This window comes from Oncorhynchus gorbuscha, linkage group LG09 (genome assembly GCF_021184085.1).
Source record: "Oncorhynchus gorbuscha isolate QuinsamMale2020 ecotype Even-year linkage group LG09, OgorEven_v1.0, whole genome shotgun sequence".
NCBI classification, from domain to species: domain Eukaryota; kingdom Metazoa; phylum Chordata; class Actinopteri; order Salmoniformes; family Salmonidae; genus Oncorhynchus; species Oncorhynchus gorbuscha.
The window spans coordinates 38,562,557-38,590,354 of record NC_060181.1 but is presented as its reverse complement, the minus strand read 5'-3'; the positions used below and the strand labels follow the sequence as shown (position 1 = coordinate 38,590,354).

At 44.4% G+C, this 27,798-nt stretch overlaps 1 protein-coding gene across 1 annotated transcript in view; it reads right to left on the bottom strand.

The window, feature by feature from the left end:
- LOC124042810 (POU domain, class 2, transcription factor 2-like) overlaps nucleotides 1-27,798 on the bottom strand; it is a 50,592-nt gene that overhangs the window by 1,094 nt on the left and 21,700 nt on the right. Inside the window, exons 2-14 of the mRNA XM_046360930.1 lie at nucleotides 15,277-15,342; nucleotides 14,509-14,543; nucleotides 13,650-13,706; nucleotides 10,908-11,021; nucleotides 7,667-7,775; nucleotides 7,354-7,456; nucleotides 7,001-7,160; nucleotides 6,401-6,691; nucleotides 5,937-6,128; nucleotides 5,447-5,495; nucleotides 4,934-5,081; nucleotides 2,592-2,665; nucleotides 1-1,057 (exon numbers count right to left, since the gene is read on the bottom strand). The exon at nucleotides 1-1,057 is cut by the window's left edge and continues 1,094 nt beyond it. Coding sequence (XP_046216886.1) covers nucleotides 525-1,057; nucleotides 2,592-2,665; nucleotides 4,934-5,081; nucleotides 5,447-5,495; nucleotides 5,937-6,128; nucleotides 6,401-6,691; nucleotides 7,001-7,160; nucleotides 7,354-7,456; nucleotides 7,667-7,775; nucleotides 10,908-11,021; nucleotides 13,650-13,706; nucleotides 14,509-14,543; nucleotides 15,277-15,342 — 1,931 coding nt within the window. The 3' untranslated portion in view covers nucleotides 1-524. The remainder of the gene's footprint in view (nucleotides 1,058-2,591; nucleotides 2,666-4,933; nucleotides 5,082-5,446; nucleotides 5,496-5,936; nucleotides 6,129-6,400; nucleotides 6,692-7,000; nucleotides 7,161-7,353; nucleotides 7,457-7,666; nucleotides 7,776-10,907; nucleotides 11,022-13,649; nucleotides 13,707-14,508; nucleotides 14,544-15,276; nucleotides 15,343-27,798) is intronic.

Genomic DNA, 27,798 nt, shown 5'->3' with positions numbered 1-27,798 from the left:
ATGACATAACCCAATGCTCAAATCATATAAAATACAAAAATAAGTGTTGAAAACTTTAAAAAAATAAAAATAATAATAATAATATTACGATGAAATCATACATGCTTTTGAGTGTGGGTGATGTGCTGATCCTGAACAGATCAGAATCATAAGTCTTTTAAGTAAAGCTTTTCTCTCCGTTTTGTTTTTTTGGTTTCAGTTTTTGGTATTTCGGTTTTGGAGATTTTGGCATGTTTGTCATTGTTTATCTTTGTGTGTTTTTCCCTTCTAGGTTTTTTCAAATGTGGTTGTCTTTCCATCCATCCACTGAAGCTTGTAGTCTTTCCTTCCTTTCCTGTCCTTGCCACCCATCTCTCACACAAAGTCTTAGTTAAGTTGTCATCCCTGCCCTCTTTTCAGCTGTTTGTTTTTAGCTCATTTGTTCTTTTCTATAGAAAGGAGTAAATGTACATTAGCATTCACCGCCGACAAAAAGTTCCACAATGCCACCTCTCCAACTGTATAGATAGATCATTTTTTTTGGTTTAAATCTCCACCGTTCTCCTGTTCTCTCCTCTTCTCCATTCTTCCTCGCTCTCGTCTTCCTCTTTCAATCTGTGTATTTTTTGGCTTTGAAAGACTCCGGGAGAGAGAGCGAAGGCGACAAATGGAGGGAGAGAGAGATGGCTTTGGTTGAAAGGCGAGGTGTTTCTGTAAAGCTCCTCTAAAACTCCTCCTCCTCCTCCACCTTCCGACAGGAACCTTTGGGTTGTGTCGTCGTCACTCGGCCATGGCCCCGCCAAGCGGCGGCGGAGGCTTCGCTGAACGAGCAGAAGGAGGCAGGGCTGGAGCAGGGAGAGGCGGAGCAGGAGTCGACGTCCATGCCTCTGGCGCGGGGGGGGCGGAGAGTCGCCCCTGGGACCGCCGACCAATCCCACACAGGCTTGGTGGGACGCCATAGGCAGGAGGGTGTGGCGGTTGAGGAATAGGGAGGGGCGAACCCCAGCCCCGCCCAGGATCATCTGACCTCCGGCCTCAAGACTGGAAATGGGCAGCTGCCCACCACTGGCAGCCAGAGCTGAGCCATGATAGAGTTACAGGGGACGGGGTGAGAGAGGCAGGTGGAAGAGACGGGGTGAGAGAGGCAGGGGGAAGGGACGGGGTGAGAGAAGCAGGGGGAAGGGACGGGGTGAGAGAGGCAGGGAGAAGGGACGGGGTGAGAGAGGCAGGTGGAAGGGACGGGGTGAGAGAGGCAGGGAGAAGGGACGGGGTGAGAGAGGCAGGTGGAAGAAACGGGGTGAGAGAGGCAGGGGGAAGGGACGGGGTGAGAGAGGCAGGTGGAAGGGACGGGGTGAGAGAGGCAGGTGGAGGGGACAGGGTGAGAGAGACAGGGGGAAGGGACGGGGTGAGAGAGGCAGGGGGAAGGGACGGGGTGAGAGGGGCAGGGGGAAGGGACGGGGTGAGAGAGGCAGGGAGAAGGGACGGGGTGAGAGAGGCAGGTGGAAGGGACGGGGTGAGAGAGGCAGGTGGAAGGGACGGGGTGAGAGAGGCAGGTGGAGGGGACAGGGTGAGAGAGACAGGGGGAAGGGACAGGGTGAGAGAGGCAGGGGGAAGGGACGGGGTGAGAGGGGCAGGGGGAAGGGACGGGGTGAGAGAGGCAGGGAGAAGGGACGGGGTGAGAGAGGCAGGTGGAAGGGACGGGGTGAGAGAGGCAGGTGGAAGGGACGGGGTGAGAGAGGCAGGTGGAGGGGACAGGGTGAGAGAGACAGGGGGAAGGGACGGGGTGAGAGAGGCAGGGGGAAGGGACGGGGTGAGAGGGGCAGGGGGAAGGGACGGGGTGAGAGAGGCAGGGAGAAGGGACGGGGTGAGAGAGGCAGGTGGAAGGGACGGGGTGAGAGAGGCAGGTGGAAGGGGCGGGGTGAGAGAGGCAGGTGGAAGGGACGGGGTGAGAGAGGCAGTGGGAAGGGACGGGGTGAGAGAGGCAGGTGGAAGGAACGGGGTGAGAGAGGCAGGTGGAAGGGACGGGGTGAGAGAAGCAGGTGGAAGGGACGGGGTGAGAGAGGCAGGTGGAAGGATTGGAAGGGGAAAAGAAAGGTGGAGGAGAAAGAATATAAGTTAATACACCTACCAGAGATACGTGGGCATCGATTTGGGTGACACTGTATCTGATTACACGGTGAGATGAAGGATGGCGATGACGAAGGTGAGATGACGGATGGCGATGACGATGGTGAGATATTGCAACAGATGAGAGAAAGTAGTGTGACTAAAGCAGGGAGAGCTTAGTCAGCCAGAGCTTGCAGGAAAGCTAACTCGTACTTGGCACATACGCACAGACACACACACGACACTCACAGTATCTAATTGGCGGCGATACGGATGGGATGGTGTGAAGACATGCAATTTCAATTGATTTGAAATCCCATGTTGAAATGATAGCAAACTGAGGCACATATTCCTTTCTGCCTTGAGATCTGCACGGTTAACTCAACATTTTCTCCTCTTGGCATCAGAGCTTGATGTAGGTGAGAGTCAGAGTTGCGCGCGCTTATTACAAATCAGAATACTAATCCATCATCTGGATAGACACTGATTTTGTCAGACTAACACACCTTGCATTGTGGCCAGGGGATTGCTGCTGATGAGAGCCTGGTTCATCCCTGTGCTTACTCCCATCATTGTGTTCCTGGAATATGTATGGATCCATATTCATCCATGTGCACATACACACACATTAAAATACACACACATTCAAACAGACACACACACGCAGAGATGGAGAAAGGACCAAGAGGGTTAATCGAGAAAGCACCAAGAAGGTTCAGTGAAAGCTCATTAATCAAACGCCCTCATTTATGTCTGATATGGAAGCACAACATGATTTGATTGTATGCATTGGCCTGTTTCTGAGCCTGGGTTGACTAGCACGTCTATGCCTGCAGACAAACACTGCCGTTCAAAAGTTTGGGGTCACTTAGAAATGTCCTTGTTTTTCAAAGAAATGCACATTTTTTGTCCATTAAAATAACATCAAATTGATCAAAAATACAGTGGAGACATTGTTAATGTTGTAAATGACTATTGTAGCTGGAAACGGCAGATTTTTCATGGAATATCTACATAGGTGTACAGAGGTCCATTATCAGCAACCATCACGCCTGTGTTCCAATGGCACATTGTGTTAGCTAATCCAAGTTTATCATTTTAAAAGGCTAATTGATCATTAGAAAACCCTTTTGCAATTATGTTAGCACAGCTGAAAAACTGTTGTCCTGATTGTAAGCGTCTGCTAAATGGCATATATTATTATTATTATTATTATTATTAAAGAAGCAATAAAACTGGCCTTTAGACTAGTTGAGTATCTGTGGCATCAGCATTGTTACCGGCTCAAAATGGCCAGAAACCTTCTTCTGAAACTCATCAGTCTATTCTTGTTCTGAGAAATGAAGGCTATTCCATGCGAGAAATTGCCAAGAAACTGAAGATCTCGTACAACACTGTGTACTACTCCCTTCACAGAACAGCGCAAACTGTCTCTAACCAGAATAGAAAGAGGAGTGGGAAGCCCCAGTGCACAACTGAGCAAGAGGACAAGTACATTACAGTGTCTAGTTTGAGAAACAGACGCCTCACAAGTCCTCAACTGACAGCTTCATTAAATAGTACCTGCAAAACACCCGTCTCAACGTCAACAGTGAAGAAGCGACTCCGGGATGCTGGCCTTCTAGGCAGAGTTGCAAAGAAAAAGCCATATCTCAGACTGGCCAATAAAAAGAAAATATGATGGCCAAAAGAACACAGACACTGGACAGAGGAACTCAGACAGTTTGTGCTGTTCTGTGAAGGGAGTAGTACACAGCGCTGTACGAGATCTTCAGTTTCTCGGCAATTTCTCGCATGGAATAGCCTTCATTTCTCAGAACAAGAATAGACCGACAAGTTTCAGAAGAAAAGTCTTCGTTTCTGGCCATTTTGAGTCGGAAATCAAACCCACAAATGCAGACGCTCAGATACTCAACTAGTCTAAAGAAGGCCAGTTTTATTGCTTCTTTAATCAGGACAACAGCTTTCAGCTGTGCTAAGATAATTGCAAAAGGGTTTTCTAATGATCGATTAGCCTTTTAAAATGATAAACTTGGATTAGCTAACACAACGTGCCATTGGAACACAGGAGTGATGGTTGCTGATAATGGGCCTCTGTACGCCAATGTAGATATTACATAACAAATCTGCCGTTCCCACACTGCATTTCTGATCAATTTGATGTTATTTTAATTGACAAAAAAAATGTGGTTTTCTTTGAATAACAAGGACATTTCTAAGTGACCCCAAACTTTTGAACAGTCTTGTATGTGCATGTTTCTTCATATGTGTGAGAACTTGCAGATTTGCTGCAAAACGGGTGGGGTAGCTTGACATACCACATGTCGTCGTATACCATGAATTCCCAGCAAGTCAGTAAATATCACCAATTCCAGTTTATTGTTTGCGTTCACAGTTTAGCAGCTGTTATAGCAGATGTTATAGCAGATGTTATAGCAGATGCAGCGAAATGCTTGTAAGTCTCAGAATGTCAGTTCCGCTAGGTACTGTAGCTTGTCATTGCGTGCATTCTGCTGTTCATTTAATCAATCTATTCAACCTGAATCTAACTAGGTAGGTCCATTGGGAAATTATTCTAATTTGACATGACAACCTGGCAAAGTGGTGAAACACAGAAAAGTGTGTTGAGGATTCAGTGTTTAGGAGTCAGTGTTAGATTGAGCACATGTGCAGTAGTCGTTGACTGTGCAAAGGGTAGAGAGAGGATAGAGGAGATCACAGGTTTTGAGTTATATAATCAGGGGACACTAACCCAGCATCTACTATCAAAGTGTATTTGTTTGAGTATGCGCAATTGTTCAGTGTTAGATTGAGTAAGTGTAGAGTAGTAGGAGGGAGAGAGACTCACCCAGCGTTCAGGCTGTGGGCACTGAGGGCGGGAGGGGCGTTGCTGGCTGTGCTGTGTGGAGGCGGAGTCACAGAGGAGGTGGCGGAGCTCATAGTTGCAGAGCCACTGGGGGTCAGAGGGCAGGTTGCCGAGGGCGATGGGCTGGTCACTGAGAAAGAGAGAGAGAGAGAGAAACATCAGTAATATGAATGGTACACAGTACATTTGGTTACATTGATTACAGGATGGTTGGTGGTACCATTATTGGGGAGGACGGGCTTGTGTTAATGACTAGAGCGGAATCAGTGGAACGGTCTCAAATACAATCAAACACATGGTCTCCATTATTATGAGCTGTTCTTCCCTCAGCAGCCTACTGTGACATCGGTACGTTGTCCCAATGCCCATTGGTACTGGGTTTGAGAACCATCTGAACTCGCCTCTGTCTTAGTCCACTAAATGGAATTTAGACCTCTGGCACTTGTGGCCTAGCTTCACAAAAACACAAATGTATCCAAAAATCAATTTCCTCACCGGTTGTGCTGAGGCTGGTGGCAGCCTGGTGCAGCCCCTGACTAGACATCTGGAGAGAGAAAGAAAGAAAGTGATATAGAGAGAGAAAGAAAGAGAAAAAAAAGGCAGAAAGAGAGAGAAAGAGAAAGTGAGAGAGAGAGAGGTGGATAGGTTGTGAGCAGGAGAGAGACAGAAGAAACACGCTCTCGTGGCGTAACTGTGATGACGTGTGGGTCGGGTGTGTAACGTATCACACCTCATTCGACACTGTGTTTGCACGGCGCTGAGAGTGTAGCAGTGCTGGATGGGTTAGGCCACAGGGTCATACATGGGGTCGTGCAGAGGGAGGGGGGCATGTCCATAGATACAGAGAGTCAAAGATCTCATGATGACAGACTTGTATTTAGACAGAGTTTGTTTCCAAACTAAGGAACAGGGAGGCAAGGGACCAAAGGCCTGGTGAGGGTTGGTGGGGAGGGTGGGATGGGGTGAGGTGAGTGCGGGGTCATACCATGTGTGGGTTGTAGCAGGGGGGTTTGTGCGTCACAAGGGAGGACTGGCTGGGCAGGGGAGGGGTGGCACTGCAGGGGTTGATGCGTTTCTCTTTCTGGCGCCGGTTGCAGAACCAGACCCGGATCACCTCCTTCTCCATGTTGAGCTGCTTTCCCATCAGGAGGATCTCCTCTGAGTTAGGCTTCTGGTTCTGAAGGGAACACGGTCAGAAATCATGATCAAACATGTTGTCGAGGGCCACAAACATTATATATCGCATAAATCAGACATGTTGTCAATGTTACTTTCAATAGTGGTATTTAGATAATGAAATGTTCATAAAAAAAAGGGAAATAAACTTCATTAAACTGTTGTGGACAGAATCGTTGGTTTATGTACTCTACTGCGAGTGCAGTGTAGAGAGTACTATGTGATTTGAGTGGGTTCCCCAGGGGTCTGGTGTGGGACCTCTCTCTTTCTCACCGAGATGAAGTTGCGCTCTAAGGCCACACGGACATTGGTCTCAATGCTGGTGCGTTTCTTCCTGCGGCGCCCCGTCATGCCCTCAAACCCCATCATGGGGGAGGAGAGAGAGCTGGGGCTGGGAAGCATGTTGTCTATCGCCATGGTCTCTGCATCGTTTAGCCACTTCTCAAGCAGAGGCTTGAGCTTGCACATGTTCTTAAAGCTCAGGTTGAGGGCCTCGAAGCGAGAGATGGTGGTCTGGCTGAAGTCATTCCCATACAGTTTCCCCATTGCCATGCCAACGTCACCCTGGGGGGGGAGATAATTTGTGTTAAACATTCATCTTCATTCAGGCGTCCAGCGCCTCCTGACCCCCGTCACTGCAAACACACACACTCTGACATCATGTGAAGCCTAGCTTGATCAAATTGCTCACGCTCCTCTTGACCTCTATCACATTTCACATTTCATTACACACACACACACACACACACACACACACACACACACACACACACACACACACACACACACACACACACACACACACACACACACACACACACACACACACACACACACACACACACACACACACACACACACACACACACGTACCTGTGTGAAGCCCAGTTTGATGCGTCTCTGTTTGAAGGTGCGGGCGAACTGCTCCAGCTCCTCCAGGTCACTTGGCTCCTCGCCGTGCGGGCCAGAGGTCACCGAGGTCATGGGGGCGGCCGAGGCCCCGGAGGTCACGCCGCCGTCCCCGCTCTTGTCCCTCTGTAACGACGTGAGGCCGTCACCGTGACGACGCTACAGTGCATGAGACATAAACCTATATCATTGCCGTCGAATGGCAAAGGGTGGCTGGCACACCGACATTAGCTATTGAAGGCTGATGAAGGCTGATGTTATAAAGTGTAGTCTCAACACACACACACACACACATTCGAGGTGGTTTTCAATAATACTGTACCTGTGCTTGCAGTCCCAGCCTGGGTGGTGTAGTTAGAAGACTCCCCTGGCTTTGCTGATGCTGAGGTAGCGAAATTAAATTTGGTGTCGAGAGCAAACCTGAGGAACACAACGGACAAGGAGTTAACACTATTGGTATTGTAATTATATGAACACTATTGTATTTTAACTGTATTCTAACACTTTATTCTAACTCGTTTTAGAACTAAGCAGTTAGATCATAATGCCAAGCTATACATTGTTTTGTGTGAAGAGTAAGTCACAGTGTTGATGATGGTGGTTCCCACTTACTTAGTAGGTCCCACTTACCCTGCTGCCCCTGTTGTCCGTGGGCCTGAGGCAGGAGGAACTGAGGAGACTGCAGGTGATGGCCGGGCATCAGGACTAACTGCTGCAGCTGCAACAGTTGCTGGATATCCTACGGGAGGGAGGGAGAGGGAGAGAAGGAGAGGGAGGGAGGGAGGGTCAACAAGTCTTGTATGATTTTTGAAAAGAGCAACACACACACCCTTGGAGGAAATATAATGCAAAGAAATGAGCAAAGCCCCCGCCTTTAAAGTAACATCACCCAAGAGTATATGGAGAAACACTTCTGACATAGACAAGTGTTGGTTAGTGAGTTAAATTGGCTTAAAGCTGGTCATATCTGATCCGTGACTGGCCGCTCCTACCTGGGCGGTGAGCTGGATAGGCTGAGAGAGCGTAAGCTGAGGCTGGGCATGCTCTTGTTTGGTCAGCTGCTGCTGCTGCTGCTGTTGTTGCTGCTGCTGCTGATTGGCTTGGGCTGCTGCGTGGGCAGCATGAGCAGCGTGAGCCGCGTTGGACTGCTGCACGGCAGCAGCCAGGAGTTGAGCCTGGGCCTGCTGAAGCAACAGCTGCTGCTGCGCAGGCAAGAGGGCAGCCAGCTGAGGAACAGGAGGAAGAGGAGGAGGGGGAGGAAAGGGTAGGGTTTGCCCAAAGAGAGGAGGGGGAAAAAGCAAAAGAGATAGAGAATAGTGTCACTCAGCGTTTGCGCAGGCAGGAAGAGGCAGAGGTGGGATCAATTCCATTTTAATTCAGTCAATTCAGGAATGAGGAAAATCTGAATCGACAGAATTGAGTTGAAATGGAATTCGCCCCAACCTTGGTAAGACGCAAGCAAGAGCGAAGCAGAAGAAGCCTACCCTAACCGCCGAAAAAAAAGGTGCTATCTAGAACCTTAAATGGTTCTTTGCCTGTCCCCATAGAAGAACCCTTTGAAGAACCATTTTTGGTTCCATGTAGAACCCTTTTGGGTTCCATGTAAAAGCCTTTCTTACTAGAAGTCGACCGATTAATCAGAATGGCCGATTAATTAGGGCCGATTTTCAAATTTTCACAACAATCGGAAATCGGTAATTTTGGACACCGATTTGGCAGATGTAAAAAAAATTGTACTATTATTATTTATTTTTACACCATTATTTAACTAGGCAGGTCAGTTAAGAACACATTCTTATTTTCAATGATGGCCTAGGAACGGTGGGTTAACTGCCTTGTTCAGGGGCAGAACGACAGATTTTTAGCTTGTCAGCTCGGGGATTTAATCTTGCAACCTTACAGTTAACTAGTCCAACTCTCTAACCACCTGCCTCTCATTGCACTCCACGAGGAGCCTGCCTGTTACGCGAATGCATTAAGAAGCCAAGGTAAGTGGCTAGCTAGCATTATAACTTACTTATCTTATAAAAAACAATCAATCAATCAATCATAATCACTAGTTAACTACACATGGTTGATGATATTACTAGTTTATCTAGCGTGTCCTGCGTTGCATATAATCGATGTGGTGTGCATTTGCGAACAAGGACTGCCATTGCTCCAACGTGTACCTAACGATAAACATCAATGCCTTTCTTAAAATCAATACACAGTCCTGCATATTTAGTTAATATTGCCTGCTAACATGAATTTCTTTTAACTAGGGAAAATGTGTCACTTCTCTTGCAACAGAGTCAGGGTATATGCAGCAGTTTGGGCCGCCTGGCTCGTTGCGAACTGTGTGAAGACTATTTCTTCCTAACAAAGACAGCCAACTTCGCCAAACGGGGGAGGATTTAACAAAAGCGCAGTTGCGAAAAAGCACAATCGTTGCACGACTGTACCTAACCATAAACATCAATGCCTTTCTTAAAATCAATACACAGAAGTATATATTTTTAAACCTGCATATTTAGCTAAAATAAATCCAGGTTAGCAGGTAATATTAACCAGGTGAAATTGTGTCACTTCTCTTGCGTTCATTGCACGCAGTCAGGGTATTTGCACCAGTTTGGGCCGCCTGACTCGTTGCGAACTAATTTGCCAGAATTACATTGAAGATTGTGCAATGTAACAGGAATATTTAGACTTATGGATGCCACCCGTTAGGTAAAATACGGAACGGTTCCGTATTTCACTGAAAGAATAAACGTTTTGTTTTCGAGATGATAGTTTCCGGATTCGACCATATTAATGACCTAAGGCTCGTATTTCTGTGTGTTATTATGTTATAATTAAGTCTATGATTTGATAGAGCAGACTGACTGAGCGATGGTAGACACCAGCAGGCTCGTAAGCATTCATTCAAACAGCACTTTAGTGCGTTATGCCAGCAGCTTGCTTCAAGCATTGCGCTGTTTATGACTTCAGCCCTATCAACTCCCGAGATGAGGCTGGTGTAACCGAAGTGAAATGGCTAGCTAGTTAGCGCGCGCTAATAGCATTTCAAACATCACTCGCTCTGAGACTTGGAGTAGTTGTTCCCCTTGCTCTGCAAGGGCCACAGCTTTTGTGGAGCAATGGGTAACGCTGCTTCGAGGGTGACTGTTGTCGATGTGTTCCTGGTTCGAGTCCAGGTAGGAGCAAGGAGAGGTACGGAAGCTATACTGGTACACTGGCAATACTAAAGTGCCTATAATGACATCCAATAGTCAAAGGTATATGAAATACAAATCGTATAGAGAGAAATAGTCCTATAATTCCTATAATAACTATAACCTAAAACGTCTTACCTGGGAATATTGAAGACTCATGTTAAAAGAAACCACCTGCTTTCATATGCTCTCATGTTCTGAGCAAGGAACTTAAACGTTAGCTTTCTTACATGGCACATATTGCACTTTTACTTTCTTCTCCAACACTTTGTTTTTGCATGATTTAAACCAAATTGAACATGTTTCATTATTTATATGAGGCTAAATTGATTTTATCGATGTATTATATTAAGTTAAAATAAGTGTTCATTCAGTATTGTAGTAATTGTCTCTATTACAAATCAAATAAAAAAATTGTCCGACTAATCGGTATCGGGTTTTTTTGGCCCTCCAATGATTGGTATCGTTTTTTTTTTGGGGGCCTCCAATAATCGGTATCGGCGTTGAAAAATCAAAATCGGTCGACCTCTACTTTCTACTGTGGGTTCTACATGGAACCCAAAATTATTCTGCCTGGAACCAAAAAGGCTTCTCCTATGGGGATAGCCGAAAATCCCTTTAAGGAAAAAAATGTCTAAGTGTGTACATTCAGGTAGTGTGTCTGTGCCAGTGCTTACCCCTGCCAGCTGACTCCCTGCCAACATGAGTTGTGTGTGAGAGTGAGGTGTCTGCTGCTGGGAGGGAGGCGGCACATGGGTGGAGGTCATCTCAGGGCCAGCCTCACTTTTACTCTGCAGGGGGAATTATATCAAAACATTGAATAGGGTGAAAACTCTAAAAGTGCAAAAATAATAATCGTGAAGATATATGTTTTTTTGGCATCTGGTACACAGGCCTCAGTCTAGTTGCCAAAATGGGTCCCTTAAATGGACAGAAATATGGTGCAAATGACCTGATTAGAGCAAAATTATATTTTTTGCCTAAAGCTAAGGATTTGGGTGGTTTCATGAGATAAAACATGGATTCATATCAGAGGATCATCTATATACTGTATGAACCATTCAACCAACATTCAAGAATAAATATGACAAAGACAATTAGCAACTTCCACAATTGTTTACTGAATTACATACAGTTGAAGTCGGAAGTTTACATACACTTAGGTTGGAGTCATTAAAGCTTGTTTTTCAACCACTCCAAAAAATATCTTGTTAACAAGACAAAACTATAGTTTTGGCAAGTCGGTTAGGCATCTACTTTGTGCAAGACACAAGTCATTTTTCCAACAATTGTTTACAGACAAATTATTTTCCTATAATTCACTGTATCACAATTCGAGTGGGTCAGAGGTTTACATACAGTACACTAAGTTGACTGTGCCTTTAAACAGCTCGAAAAATTCCAGAAAATTATGTCATGGCTTTAGAAGCTTCTGATAGGCTAATTGACATCATTTGAGTCAATTGGAGGTGTACCTGTGGATGTATTTCCAGGCCTACCTTCAAACTCAATGCCTTTGCTTGACATCATGGGAAAATCAAAAGAAATCAGCCAAGTCCTCAGAAAAAAATTGTAGACCTACACAAGTCTGGTTCATCCTTGGGAGCAATTTCCAAACGCCTGAAGGTACCACGTTCATCTGTACAAACAATAGTACGCAAGTATGAACACCATGGGACCACGCAGCCGTCATACCACTCAGGAAGGAGACGCATTCTGTCTCCCAGAGATGAATGTGCTTTGGTGCAAAAAGTGCAAATCAATCCCATAATAACAGCAAAGGACCTTATGAAGATGCTGGAGGAAACAGGTACAGAAGTGTCTATATCAACAGTAAAACGAGTCCTAAATCGCCATAACCTGAAAGGCCGCTCAGCAAGGAAGAAGCCACTGCTCCAAAACTGCCATAAAAAGCCAGACTACGGTTTGGAACTGCACATGGGGACAAAGATCATACTTTTTGGAGAAATGTTCTCTGGTCTGATGAAACAAAAATATAACTGTTTGGCCATAATGAACATCGTTATGTGTGGAGGAAAAAGGGTGTGGCTTGCAAGCCAAAGAACACCATCCCAGACGTGAAGCACGGGGGTGGCAGCATCATGATGTGGGGGTGCTTTGCTGCAGAAGGGACTGGTGCACTTCACCTAATAGAGGGCATCATGAGGCGGGAAAATGATGTGGATATATTGAAGCAACATCTCAAGACATCAGTCAGGAAGTTAAAGCTTGGTCGCAAATGGGTCTTCCAAATGGACGATGACCCCAAGCAATACTTCCAAAGTTGTGGCACAATGGCCTAAGGACAACAAAGTCAATCTATTGGAGTGGCCATCACAAAGCCCTGACCTCAATCCTATAGAAAATATGTGGGCAGAACTGAAAAAGTGTGTGCGAGCAAGGAGGCCTACAAACCTGACTCAGTTACACCAGCTCTGTTATGAGGATTGGGACAAAATTCACCAAACTTATTGTGGGAAGCTTATGGAAGGCTACCCAAAACGTTTGACCCAAGTTAAACAATTTAAAGGCAATGCTACCAAATACTAATTGAGTGTAGACCCACTGGGAATGTGACAAAATAAATAAAAGCTGAAATAAATCATTCTCTCTACTCTTATTCTGACATTTCACATTCTTAAAATATAGTGGTGATCCTAACTGACCTAAGACAGGGAATTTTTACTACGATTAAATGTCAGGAATTGTGGAAAAACTGAGGCTGAGGTGTATGTAAACTACCAACTTCAACTGTACATAACTGATTTTCTATGCATACTGTATCACCAGTCACGCAATACTATACAACTAAAGCAATGTCAGTAAACAAGTCTTAACTATATGAATTGGATCTCCATTTTAGGCCCTAATGGGGTCCCACAACATATAGTAAGAAATATATTACCATGCATGACATGTTGATCTCTGTTGTGTAAATCATTTTCAAATATTCCAAGTTGTCTGATGATTCCTGACCTGAGGAAGCTCCTAACCATCCATCTGCCCATAACTCTCTTTTTCCTCCATCTCCCTTCATTTCGATATATATATTCATGTCTATCGTCTCTCTTCTGCAGCATGTCTTTATAAAGTGCATTGTGCTCGTTCTTACGCTCGAGTTCTCAGGAGTTGATGGGCGTGTCAGCAGTCGTAATTTCCCCAACATCCTCATTTGCATATTGGCCAACGTCTATGCAGCGCCTGAGGTATGTCTGTGGGGTCTAAATAGATAAGCCACTCACACACTGTCTCTCTCTCTCTCTCTCTCTCTCTCTCTCTCTCTCTCTCTCTCTCTCTTCTCTCTCTCTCTCTCTCTCTCTCTCTCTCTCTCTCTCTCTCTCTCTCTCTCTCTCTCTCTCTCTCTCTCTCTCTCTCCCTCTCTCTCTCTCTCTCGCATGTGAGTGCACTAATTCACTCACCTTGGTGTTGCTCAAGGAAGGAGAAAGACTGAAGGGACTCGTTTTCATTGGCTGAACCTGCGAGGAGACGAACGGCAACAAACTCTTTAAACAGACAACGGACACAGACCTTTAAATCTACTCATGTGCAAAGCCATTAACACAGTTGCCATTCCAGGTTGATAGAACTCATCAATTTAATCCACGTGTCTCCTAATCGTTTTCATTTTTCAAACCTATCCCAAAAAGAAGTACCATTCTAGGACCTTAGAGATAGGATAACTTGGGGAATTGAGGTGGTCCTGAACACTGGAATATCAGTAAACACTTTCAAATTCACAAACCTTTCACAAACCTTTTATAGAAAATCATTTTGCCAGTTACTGTAAATATCGGATATGTTTTTAGCAAATCTAACCAGCATTTATGTTTCTCTGTAGACTACAGAAGTTTTTTTGGCTTGTAATAGGCCTACATGTCACAGGTTTAATATTGCCCTTTTGATGACCGGTTGCCCGAACTCTGACCTTCGTGTCTTTTAGGTTCTATCGGGGCGGCAGGGTAGCTTAGTGGTTGGAGTGTTGGACTAGTAACCGGAAGGTTGCAAGTTCAAACCCCCGAGCTGACAAGGTACAAATCTGTCGTTCTGCCCCTGAACAGGCAGTTAACCCACTGTTTCTAGGCCGTCATTGAAAATAAGAATTTGTTCTTAACTGACTTGCCTAGTTAAATAAAGATAAAATAAATTAAATACACTTATCCAAATAATCATATTACAACCTTAGAGCAAACAACAAGAATACATCAAAAACAAATCACAGTAAATAAACCACAACAAACAGAATTTTACGTTCAATGAAATTAAATTGAGATGACAAACCTGATCATTTGCATCGGGACTGTTCCTCTCTGAGTCTGGTGAGATAAAAAGAGAAAGACAGAGAGACATGGGGTGAGAAAAGAGAGAGAAGAGAAAATGAAAAGTGCAAGATTGAATTCTAATAACCCCGCAATGATCTACTGCAAATGCCCCAGGCTGTAGTTTGAAATAGGTTACTTCAAATGTCAATTACTAGCATTCTGCATTCCGCATCCTAGCTGTCAGCTAAATCTACTTAGAAACATAGGTGTGCCACGATATGACTCTGAGCAGTGACCTATATGGAGCTATAGTGTCATGTGCATAAGTCATACAAACAGGCTGACTAAAACATTCTCATTTTCTGTTCGGAAAATGTGAGAAACGTGATCAAAGTAGAGGATTTGTGGTCTGTTTATTGTGGGTGTTTTCTGTCATAGGGTGGCAGGTACCCTATAGCGTTTAAGAGCATTAGGCCAGTAACCGAAAGGTTGCTGGTTCGAATCCCAAAGCTGACTAGGTGAAAAATATGTTGATGTGCCATTGAGCAAGGCACTTAACCTGTATTGCTGCTCTAAGTCGCTCTGGATAAGAGCATCCTCTAAATCCCCTCAATGACTTAAATATAAACACATCCAAAAACAATACATCAGATTAGCCCACTCTTACCAATCAATACGAGAACAGAGACATATGTAGGTACAAACAACATACTTCGATTCAAACATTTAAATAAAATGATGATAAATAATATCAAAGCAACACATAATGCAGTCTCAAAATGGTTACCTGTGCTCTCCCCTGGAAAGTCTGTCCCAGGTTTCTCGTCCTCTGCTGGTTTTGACATCCTGATATCTGCAGGGGAGAGAGGGAGGCAGGTCAAATATAACATGTTTCCAACAGACGAACATCCCCAGCCCAGCGTATATGGAGGGATGAAGATGAGAGAGTCACTAGGAGAAAATCTCCCTCATCCTTTTTTTCCCCCTTCCCTCCCTCCATCCATCTCGTCTTCTCCTTGGCTCACACAGTGGCTTCCCGAGTCAAGAGTGTCACAGGGCCATGTTCAGTCTTACGCAGTAACGCATGCTATGCACCCAAGACGAGAGAGAGAGAGAGAGAGAGGCCAAAAACAACATTTCCATCTGACTGGATTAATGAACACAAATGAAATGGTTAGGAGACCTGGCACGAGGCTCGGTGGCACAGACAAGTCTATTCAAATCTTCCCACCATAAATCCAACTAATCTGTTTGTAATAAAAATCAGCGTTGGTAACGGAATGTGATTTTCTGGAAGGTAAATTGCAGCATGAATAACAGTCGTATGTTTTTACAGAATCGGACAAATAAACGATTTCATGTCAAACATAAATGTGAAAGTGGTGTTCAACATTTCCAAAGACATTACACATAATAAAGGCACAATACAAATGATAATAATACTTGTTTCACATAATTGGAGATATTGAACTCATTTCATATAGAATAGGTCTACATATGTGGGAATGTCTGTCAAAAACCTCGATCATTTAATTGTATTTCTAGGCAAATGATTACAACAAGTAATTTTTTGTAGAACATACATACACGCTTTTAACAGAAATATAGTATGCTCCAAATTAGCCTTACACCTTTAAATACATTTTAATTTGTTTTAATCAAAACTATACTTCAAATTTGTCTTGAATAGATGAAAAACAAAGGTTTACTTTGACCTACAATGAATGACACAACAGTTTTTCAGGAATATTTGAATAATTATGTATGATGGAACGCATGCCATTTAACAAGCTAATAGGCTATGCTTTTTGCATGCATGTCTTCTAAGATTTAGTAGTCTATCTACACTTGTTTTAATTGCAGAATAGGCCTACCTATGTTATAACAGCTGCAGCAATTATGCTTCAAATAATCATTTATTTTAGACCTTATGAACCTGAAATGAACCTAGTTAGTGTCATGGAAAACAACTCTGAGATTTTCCATTCGATGTTTTTACCTCTAATCTAAATATCTATATTTGAGTAGACAAACGTTTAACCGAGCTGTTACGAAAGCATAAAAACTTGAACAACAATGATACAATTGAAGAGTTACCTGGGTTATCGACATTCATGAGAAAATACAAGTATTTATCGGAAGCTTTGGTATGGTAATGTCCTTCCTAACATCAAGTCATAGTTGTATATTTGCGCGACTCGTTTTGCATACCTGCAGATACCCTCAAGCCCGTTGACTAATTTCTTGCCGGTTATTGGGCCAAACAAGGAGCCTAAATAGTTTTCACGAGGCTAAAGTAAACGCACTGTTTCATTACATTTTCGGGACCCCCAAAAAGCCTACTTAAAGAGGAGGTCAAATAGATTGTCTACAGTAATAAGCCTCTATGCTTATAAGCGAAACTTTGAGTATCATCCACCCACCCGTTCATTCTCTGTAGGCCTACCACTTCTAGGAGCTTTCTCTGGTTGTCTACATTCTTCCACTCTCAACACTAACACCATGGTGAGTCACAGGTTTAGCCTTGTTACAATTCCAATGGCTCTAATTACAATTATAATGGACATATAATTATATGAAGCAAAAGTTGAGCGTGCTGCTCTGAGTAAACACAATCAAACTGCAAAATAATTCCAGTAGCCTAGCCTGAAATCGATCTCGCTGATTCCTCCCCATGTTTAAGTGGAAACAATTTATGGCAATAGGGCAAATTGGGCCTACTCTGACATTTTTATTTTACTGATAACAACCAAAATAAAATAAAAATCAGTAGGCCTACTTTCTGATTCCTCCCCTATCTGTAGGTGAAAGGCATGCAATAGGCATACTACTGTATGTGGCTGCCTGTTAATAGCTAATTTTTGAGAATGTGACCAAAGCATAGTCCTGATTTGTGCTTTTACCATAATGTCAAGCCCTGCCTCTGACCTGCTGTGATTCATTGTTATGGCATATCCTACTACTTGACATACTTGACTTTCCATCACTTGTCTTCATATTGTATTGCCTCAATCCCCAGAAAGAGAGGGGGTATTACAGAATATCACAAAGACATGCTAATACACACTGCCAAATACACAACGCCTAACAATGGTAATACACATCTAGAAGTAGCTGTGAAATGTTACCCTGGTAGCCTGTACATACATGAGTCTATGCCTTACGTGTGTATACACACACACACACACACACACACACACACACACACACACACACACACACACACACACACACACACACACACACACACACACACACACACACACACACACACACACACACACACACACACACACACACACACACACACACACACACACGTTGGTCTTCCTCAGGAGAGACAAACTGACATTTCACTGTAACTATGAACGGCAGAGCTCGTTTTGATGTTCACTAATTAGCTGTGCTTGTTACTGACGGCAACGCTAATTAACTCCCAAAGCCTCCACCCCAGGAGAGACCATTAACCGGTAATTGGTACAAGATGAAGAGCGTAGTACTTACCTGGGAGTCAGACATTATTGTTCACCATAGCCACCATCTTACAGCACAAAAAGGATTCTGCTGTGCTGACCTCCCTGCTTTTTTGGGGTCTTTTTTTCCACATTCACGCGAGGCCTAAGATGTAGCTCACACAAATCATGCAAATTGAACATTTAAATCTATGGATATGAATATAGCTATAGCTGAGCTTGAGTATTCAAATGGGAAAACAAATCAATCCTACATGTGAATATTAGGTCTCTTGGGGGGTCATGTTTGAGCTCTATTCTACATGCTAATATGTGAGTTTAAAAAGATGGTGATGATGAGCAGTACCTTATCACCTCACTCTTAATCCTCGCTCCTCCCACTAGGACTGCCTCCACTCTTTCACCCTCCCCCTCTTACACCTCCTTCCTCCTCCCCCCACAGCCTTTAACATAGGTAGTGCATGAGCGAAGGAAAGAACACTAGAAAGAGAGGGGGATATTGGAAGAAATATGACAATGCAGGTTGTGTTTTGAGGGGGGAGCGGAAGGGGAGGAGGAGGGCACATTGGTCGGATGTAAGTGGTATATTGCCAGAACTGTAATGACAAAGCTCTAAACTGATAGCACTTGTAATGCCCCCTATCTTATGTCCAGAACCTTTGATTGTGCATTCATGGAGGGTTTCACACATCTTTCACCCGTGAGTCATTCATGGAGGGTTTCACACATCTTTCACCCGTGAGTCATTCATGGAGGGTTTCACCATCTTTCACCCTTGAGTCATTCATGGAGGGTTTCACACATCTTTCACCCTTGAGTCATTCATGGAGGGTTTCACACATCTTTCACCCGTGAGTCATTCATGGAGGGTTTCACACATCTTTCACCCTTGAGTCATTCATGGAGGGTTTCACACATCTTTCACCCTTGAGTCATTCATGGAGGGTTTCACACATCTTTCACCATTGAGTCATTCATGGAGGGTTTCACATCTTTCACCATTGAGTCATTCATGGAGGGTTTCACAAAATCTTTCACCCTTGAGCCATTCATGCAAAATCAGTTTTTTTGTGAAATAGCATGAGCACACAGGCTCACCATTTAATCATTTTAATACCATTTAAATGAGAAGAAACCTGCACACCGTTCTTGCTAGTTTCACTGCTCTCTATTAAGCTCTGAGAAAGTCTTTGAGGTACGTAAATACGTAAAGCTTATTAAAGAGCAGTGATACTATCAAGAGCAGTGTAGGGGTTCCTTCTTTTTTCTCATCTTATTCAACTGTTACCATGCACCTGCAACAAAGATAGCTCAGATGTGCGAGTGCCTTTTGAATGGACCATTTAATCCAATAGCAAAAAACACAAGATACACATTTCAAAATTGTTCTTTTTTAATTGCAATAGAAAGAGTAGTAGATGGTAAATATAATGTTCCATACAGTTCTTGACTATAACTTGACATTTAAAAAAAAAAAAATTATATCCAAGGGCAGGTTGTAAGCATGTTGAGAAATCTGTCAGTCTAGCAGTTTCATTATCCTTATACGGTACATACGTAGGGCAAATAATCAGAAATAGGGGTATTGTAAAAGCTACTGTAAAAATGTATCACGTTGTTGTATGCCATTTCTGCCCCGTGCAACATTTTACAAGATCAGCTGTTCTACCTGATTTTCTGATACAGTATCGCCTGTCTCTCTGCTTGAAATTCATCAGCTGACAATATATCAATGAAATTCAGGTAATGAAAATATTGTTATATACGAACCAGGTATTTCTGCAGTGCATTTTACACTACACTATAATTCCAAATTGTAGCATCATAGAGAGTGACTCTTTCCACTTTGTACTATTGAAGCACACTGGCTGACGGAGAATGAGGATGTCGTATTTACTGCCACATCCATACATGATTTGGTTGTACCTTCCAACATAAATTGATGTCAAATTGATACAGTGTTCAGCAGCTATCAAACTACACACTTTAACGAGGCACTACATCATTTGTGTTCAGCAGTAATCTATTTCGAGCAGTTTGATTAAGGGATAGTTCATTCCATAGTAAAGAAATGTCAAGAAAATTCTATAACAAATTTAAAGCAGGCGCCACAAAAAAAAGATTGCCATTTTGAAACTGTAACTGTGGTATTGACTGTGGTATTTTCCGACGCAGTGATTGCAGAATAACTGCACTTTAACTGCATGTATACTGCAATATTACTGCAGGGAAGAAGTGTGTTATTTTGGACACAGTATTTGCAGCCTACTGCAGTTATACTGTATTCTAACTACAGTTAGACTATAGTGTACTGCAGTTATACTGTATTCTAACTACAGTTAGACTATAGTGTACTGCAGTTATACTGTATTCTAACTACATTTAGACTATAGTGTACTGCAGTTATACTGTATTCTAACTACAGTTAGACTATAGTGTACTGCAGTTATACTGTATTCTAACTACAGTTAGACTATAGTGTACTGCAGTTATACTGTATTCTAACCACATTTAGACTATAGTGTACTGCAGTTATACTGTATTCTAACTACAGTTAGACTATAGTGTACTGCAGTTATACTGTATTCTAACTACAATTACACTATAGTGTACTGCAGTTATACTGAACTCTGACTGCAATCTTTTTCCGTATAACTTATAACTTACAGAGCATTCGTGAAGTATTTAGACCCCTTCACTTTTTCCACATTTTGTTACATTACAGACTTGTTCTAAAATGGATTCAATATTTTTTTGCGTCATTTTTTTTGCGTCATCACTCTTACACACAATACCTCATAAAGACAAAGCAAAAACAGGCACCCCAGCAAGCACAGTGGATCAGGACTGATTCCGGCTGAGAGTCAGACTCGGCCGACATCATGTGGCCCGAGTCCGGGCAGCCTTCTGCAGTGTTACTTATGGCTAGGATGCGGAGATTGAGCTCGGGCCGATTCCGGTGGGAGTTATCTGGCCCAAATGTATTACTTGGGGCTCGGCCGATTGGGGCTACTCTCTGCCAGATGATTTCACGGGCTGCTTTATATAATTAACATTTCATTTTTAAAAATCTCCAGATTTTCTCATTGTTTCTGTGATTTAAAAAAGTGCAATTGACATTTAAATGAAATTCTTTAAGAGTCCTGTGTAGTATTGTAGTATTTTGTTACTTTGTGCAAGGAAATTGATAAGCATTAAAACCTTTGTGGATGGAGCCTCCCGAGTGGCGCAGCGGTCTAAGATATTGCATCGCAGTGCAAACTGCGTTGCTACAGATGCTGGTTCGAGACACGTGCCGGCCGCGACTGGGAGACCCATGAGGCGACGGACAATTGGCCCAGCGTCGTCCGAATTAGGGGAGGGTTTGGCCGGACGGGATGTACTTGTCCCATCGCGCCGTAGCGACTCCTGTGGCGGGCCAGGCGCATGCACACTGACATGGTCACCAGGTGTATGGTGTTTCCTACAACACAAAATGTTTTTTTGTGAATGTGTATCATTTGTATGTATAAAATGTATAATAGTAATATTTAAAATTACTAAATCGGGTAATTTTGTATACATTTATTTAAATTTACATCGGGCCGCTTCTGGGGGATTCTGGTAAGATGCTGGCAAAGTCGGATGAATTCCAGTAGACGATTCAATCAGTTCCTCTCCCTTGGAAGAGGGACGCTTCTGCGCCAAATTCTCATTACTAGCTGGGACAGATTTGGTGAAGGATGCAAAAGAAATCTGCAGCATTGAAGGTCCCCAAGAACACAGTGGCCTCCATCATTCTGAAATGGTGCAGCACCCCACCAATCAGGCCTTTATGGTAGAGTGGCCAGAGGGAAGACACTCCTCAGTAAAAGGCACATCACAGGCCGCTTGGAGTTTGCCAAAAGGCACCTAAAGGACTCTCAGACTATGAGAAACAAAATTCTCTGGTCTGATGAAACCAAGATTGAACTCTTTGGCCTGAATGCCAAGCATCACGTCTGTAGGAAACCTCGCACCATCCCTATGATGAAGCATGGTGGGGGCAGCATCATGCTGTGGTCATCATCCAGAGCGCTCAGGACCTCAGACTGGGGACGAAGGCTCACCTTCCAACAGGACAACGACCCTAAGCACACAGCCAAGACAATGCAGGAGTGACTTCGGGACAAGTCTCTGAATGTCCTTGAGTGACCCAGCCAGGGCCCGGACTTGATCCTGATCGAAGATCTCTTGAGAGACCTGAAAATAGCGACGCTCTCCATCCAACCCGACAGGAGCTTGAGAGGATCTGCAGGGAAGAATGGGAGAAACCCCCCAAATACAGGTGTGCCAAGCTTATACGTCATATCCCAGAAGACTCAAGGCTGTAATCGCTGCCAAAGGTGCTTCAACAAAGTACTAAGTAAAGGGTCTGAATACTTATGTAAATGTGATATTTCAGTTGTTTTATAATCTATTAGTTTTTTTATTGAACCTTTATTTAACTTGGCAAGTCTATGTTTATTTTCTTAATACATTTGCAAAAAATCTTAAAACCTGTTTTTGCTTTGTCATTATGGGGTATTGTGTGTAGATTGATGAGGGGGGAAACAATTGAATCCATTTTAGAATAAAGCTGTAATGTAAGAAAATGTGGAAAACGGTCAACAGGTCTGAATACTTTATGAAGGCACTGTGGATTAAATATGTATGCAAATTAAAAGAGTGATTTGGTGCAGTGAACAATTGCCTTTGTGAATTAGTTTTTTGTACTCAGTCAATTGAAACTGCTTAGTTTTGAAACATGAGCCATTTTGATGATCTGTGTAGATTTTTGTGCTTAGAGTTGTGAAAATGTACCACAAACTGTATTAAGGGCCAGTATCAAGTTCAAGGTCTCAGAAGGAGGAAGGAGGCAGAGGTGGTTTCAGAACGTACAGAGTGGGAGAACGAAATTGAGAGGCTGGGCAGAAGAAGAGAAAACAGCAAGCCGAAAGAGGAAAAGGAAAGAACGGGTGAAAGTGTCGCAGTTGGAAAGTGCTTGGGTGGCTGCTGGAAACTACTCGTCATACAATGAGAAATAGCCTGCCGCCCGCCTTCACTCACCATGCGCTCTTTCTCTCTAAGTTTCCAATTTCTTATTCTCACAGTCGCCTATGTAGGCAGATATGTGTGTGTGTTTGAAATTTGGACCAGAAATTCAGTTTCGTTTGAGAATCTGTTGGATAAGATTAACAGGGCTTGAGGAAATTGCAGTAGCTAAAGACCGCCACATGGTGGCAGCACTAACCTGCTGATTCTGAGGAGGGACTGAGTGACTGTTGTAGGCCTGCTGTGGTGCTTCACTCATCATCATCACACTATATTTTCTCATAACAGCAGCACATAAGCTCTCACCTTTCAACTACCTTAGATTAAGTTGTATTACATATACTCAATATTGCCTGCTTCTAGCATGGTAAGAGCCCGGACAGTCTGTAACTCTGAAACTCTCAAACACAGCAAGACACTGCTCACTGTTCAAAGTCTATGATGCCAAGCATATGGTTCAAGTTCATTGCATCTCCACAAGATTTATATAAAAAGAGGAGATATAAATATATAAAACATATAAAACTGCTTTCATGCACACTCACCATCTGCATTCACACCTCATCCACATAATACACGAAAAGAGTCCACGTAAACAGTGTTTTTAACAGTCATACCCCATCATCACTCCTCTTGCCAGGGGTCCTAGTCCCCCCCCCCCAGCCCATCTCTATATACCTCGGCCAGCAGGCTGTGAGGGTCCCCAGTCTATCAGTGCTAATGGGAGTGGGGGGCCTCTCGGCAGATGATGTATCTGTCTTTGGGCAGCGCGGGGCTCTGACAGGGGACGAGGCAGGGGAGGAGAGGGATGCTCAGGGTCACTGTCAGGGAATTAGGAGGAGAGGGGGAGGGGATAGGAGGGAGGGTGGCTGTAGGGGGTCTTGCTCCATCTCGCTCACGCCTGTCAGGGGACAGACGGCGCGTGGGTTGTGTGTGTGGGGGTGGAGGGGGTCAGTGTGAGGGGGTTCAGGGGCAACAGGGGGGCCTTTTTGGGGAGAGGAGGAGCCAGGCAGGCGTGTGGATGTCAAGAGGTCAGCCACATGGCCCCGACCAACAGCAAACACCCTATACCACCCGCGCCTCCTGCCTCGCTCGGCCCTGGCCCCAATCCCCCACCTCTCTCTCTCTCTCCCGCACACACTCGCGCATGCACACACACACACACACACACACACACACACACACACACACACACACACACACACACACACACACACACACACACACACACACACACACACACACACACACACACACACACACACACACACACACACACACAGGACTCATCTGGTGGACCCTCTGGGGGGCCCTGTGGTCTATGGGGCTCTAGAGACCACGCTCACTTGTGCCCTTCCCCCACAGGACCAAATGTTACTGCTAACTGCTATTCCCCATGTAGGCACTATCACTGTCCTGGGGACGTATAGAAAACTATAGGACCTGTGTGTGTTCTAAGAATTTCAACAGTCAGAGAGATCGGTAAATCAGTGTAGAGGCTTACTGAGCTGCATCTGAGCAGAGGCCTAATGAGGAGATGGAGAAAAAGATGTGACCGTTGCATTATCCACCGACAAGAACCTATACCTCTACTGCTGCACTGCCAAGCTGCCTCACACTGGCACACAAATGGCCAATGCAACTCGGTACATGCTTTTCTTTTCAAAGTCCCTCAAGGAGTTGGACCACTACCTGGTTATATGTTGACCTGGTTTACAGACAATGGAATGGAACAATGGCTGGTTTTACAGTGGGGCGCTAAAATTTTCAAATGAGACCGTAGTCTCTTCTCAAGACATACGGTCAACCACACGGACATACAGGGGGGAGTTGACCGCAAGCGGTCAGGTTTGTGAAGAGGTGTTGTTGGTGGTCGATGACCAATTTCTACTACTGCTTTTCACATCTTCAGCTGTAAGCAATTGCGGATGTTTTATATTCATTTCTGTACAAATTACGAATTTCTGTAAATAGATGAATCTCTGGAGAAAAAAATATACGAATTTCTGAGGATATACTACTGGACAAAGATTGATGCTGCATTAAGGCCACTTTGTTGCAGACTTGATAAGGTTAATCCAATCAGCTTGGATTGTAAAAGCAACATTGACAGTTGCTCATCTTTCACTTTCTCCCCTCTCAATCTGCACCTATCACTGCTCTCCTCTGCTACGTTCTCTCTTTTATTATCTCTCGATCCCCATACCTCTTTCCTTCTCTCCTATTCATCCCTGGTACACATAACTAGAGGGTGCAGCATCTTTGGTCAGCAGCGGCGGTCATGACATCACTGGTCAGCAGCGGCGGTCATGACATCACTGGTCAGCAGCCACGGTCCAATAGGACACATGGGCCCGTTGCCAGGCAACAGCAGTGAAAGATCACTGTGTATGCGCGTGCGTGTGTGTGTGTGTGTGTGTGTGTGTGTGTGTGTGTGTGTGTGTGTGTGTGTGTGTGTGTGTGTGTGTGTGTGTGTGTGTGTGTGTGTGTGTGTGTGTGTGTGTGTGTGTGTGTGTGTGTGTGTGTGTGTGTGTGTGTGTGTGTGTGTTATTCATTAAGTATAAGTATGTTTTTCCACCCTATAGCCCAACTCATTGAAAGGCTTGAATAGGAAGAAAACATAGTGCTGAAAGGCATAAATGTTGTTTAGACTTTCTGAGACCTTTGTAAGGTGTCGGCACATACTTGAATGGCATTGAACACGTCCTTAAGGACCAATACAGTTTTATCTACAGTTAAATAACTGCGCCCTTCTTTTGTTTGCCTCTGACAGCAAAGTTGAATGTCTTTCAGAGTCTTTCAGTGGCCCTCAAGATTGAGTGTGTGCAGATAGGCAATTATTTGTGCAGATGTATGTTTGTATGTGTGTCTAAGTGTGTGAGTTTGTGTGTGTGTGTGTGTGTGTGTGTGCGTATACGAGTGTGTGTGTGCGAATGCTTCTCCGGAGTGTTTATTATATCCGATACAGTACCTCTTTCTCGCACCACATATGTCTGGGCCGATCGATCCCTCTGACTCCCGACAAGACAATAATCGCAGCTCCCTCCCTCACTCCGTCTCCACTGTTATTACTGATCTCCCCAGGGAGTGAGATGGAGGGATGCAGATAAACAAAGAAATGGAGGGAGAGGAGATGGGGGAAATAGCCACTGCGTGTGTTACTTTCCTCTCTTTATCCCTTCCTCCGTTGGGGTGGACGACTGGACGCAAAAAAAAGATAGAGGAAGATAGGGCGAGGAAGGAAGGCTGGTGTTGGGGCAGTGGCGGGGACAGAATGGAATGAGGGATGACCAGGGTAGAGAGAGAGAGAGAGAGAGAGAGAGAGAGAGAGAGAGAGAGAGAGAGAGAGAGAGAGAGAGAGAGAGAGAGACAAAGAGAGAGAGACAAAGAGACAAATAAAGAGAAAGAGAGAGAGACAAAGAGACAAATAAAGAGAAAGAGAGAGAGAGCAGGGGACTTGGGATGAAGGGATAAAGGGACACATTCACAAGGATGGAGGGGTCTATGGAAAATGGAGGAGAGGAAGAGATGGAAAGGACAGTGGTGGAAGTAGTGCATTGGGCTTTTCCAATAAAAGGAGGACTGACAGAAGGAAGAGGGGGTGACAATGAGGGTAACAAAGACACAGTGCCTCTTCCGAATGGAGAGGGAACAGATAGGACTCAAGAGAATGAAACGACAAGACAGACAGACCGACGGACATACAGTCCGGAGAGAGCGAGCGAGGGAGAAAAAGAGATCTGGATTTGGCCAAAATGAAAGCCTAAAGGCGTTGGGTACAAGAATGTCTTGTGAACTTGAACAACACAGAACATAAACTTAGACATAGAAGGGCCAGAATTAATAGAACAGATTCCATTTCTACGGACATAAACCGGGCTAAACGGCTGTGAATATCCATCTGAATGAAAAGTGTGAATGAAAGCGCGGACAGACAGACAGCCATTCGACATGACAGCGCCTCCTCACTAACCAAACAACGTTCTCTACAGTATATGCGTTGTGGTCGGCGTGAGATTGCTCGCTTTACAGGTCTATCGATTAGCCTAGACTTAAATTGGCTCTCAATTAAAGAGAGCGGTTATTTGACCTCTTTATCCCTCCTGTCTTCCTCTCTTCCTGTCCTGTTAAATATTCCCCCTTTCTGCCCTCCTTCCTCCCTCCATCCATCGGCACATCCATCTCTATCAGTGTAATACCAATTTCCTCCCTTCCCCCTTCCTCTACGACCATCACTCTATCCCCTCTCTTCTTTCTTCATACACCTCCCTTTAAAACCTCTCATCTCTCTTCGCTCTCTCTCCTTCCCTCCGTCCCCATTTTCCCTCTGCGTTTCACCTTTCCTTTGGGCCCACACGTCCTCCGTTCCTCTCCTTCTTCCTCTTGATCAATCTCTTTAAAATAACAATGATGAATTGTTGAGTCTATTTATTCCAACGCCATTAATTATATAATACGGGATGTATGGTGCACGTGAAGAGCCGTGGAAGAAAACATAGGGGAAAGGAAGGGTCTGAAAGAAAAAGAGAGAGTGTGAGAGAGAGAAGAAGGTGGTGGTTTGTGGTTGGGGTTGAAGGGGAGAGGGGAGGGATGGGGGGTTAGGAAATTGGTCTGGCTAGCGGAACAGCTTTTCACCCCTCTCGCCCCCCCCCTCCCTCCCTCCCTTCCTTCCCCATTCTGCTTTGTATTCTGTGGAGATGACAGGGAGAAAGCTTTATTGCTCTGAGTTTGTATCGATCGGGGCCCCTCACAGGGGTTGCACCGACCCGCACGCTCCAGAGGCA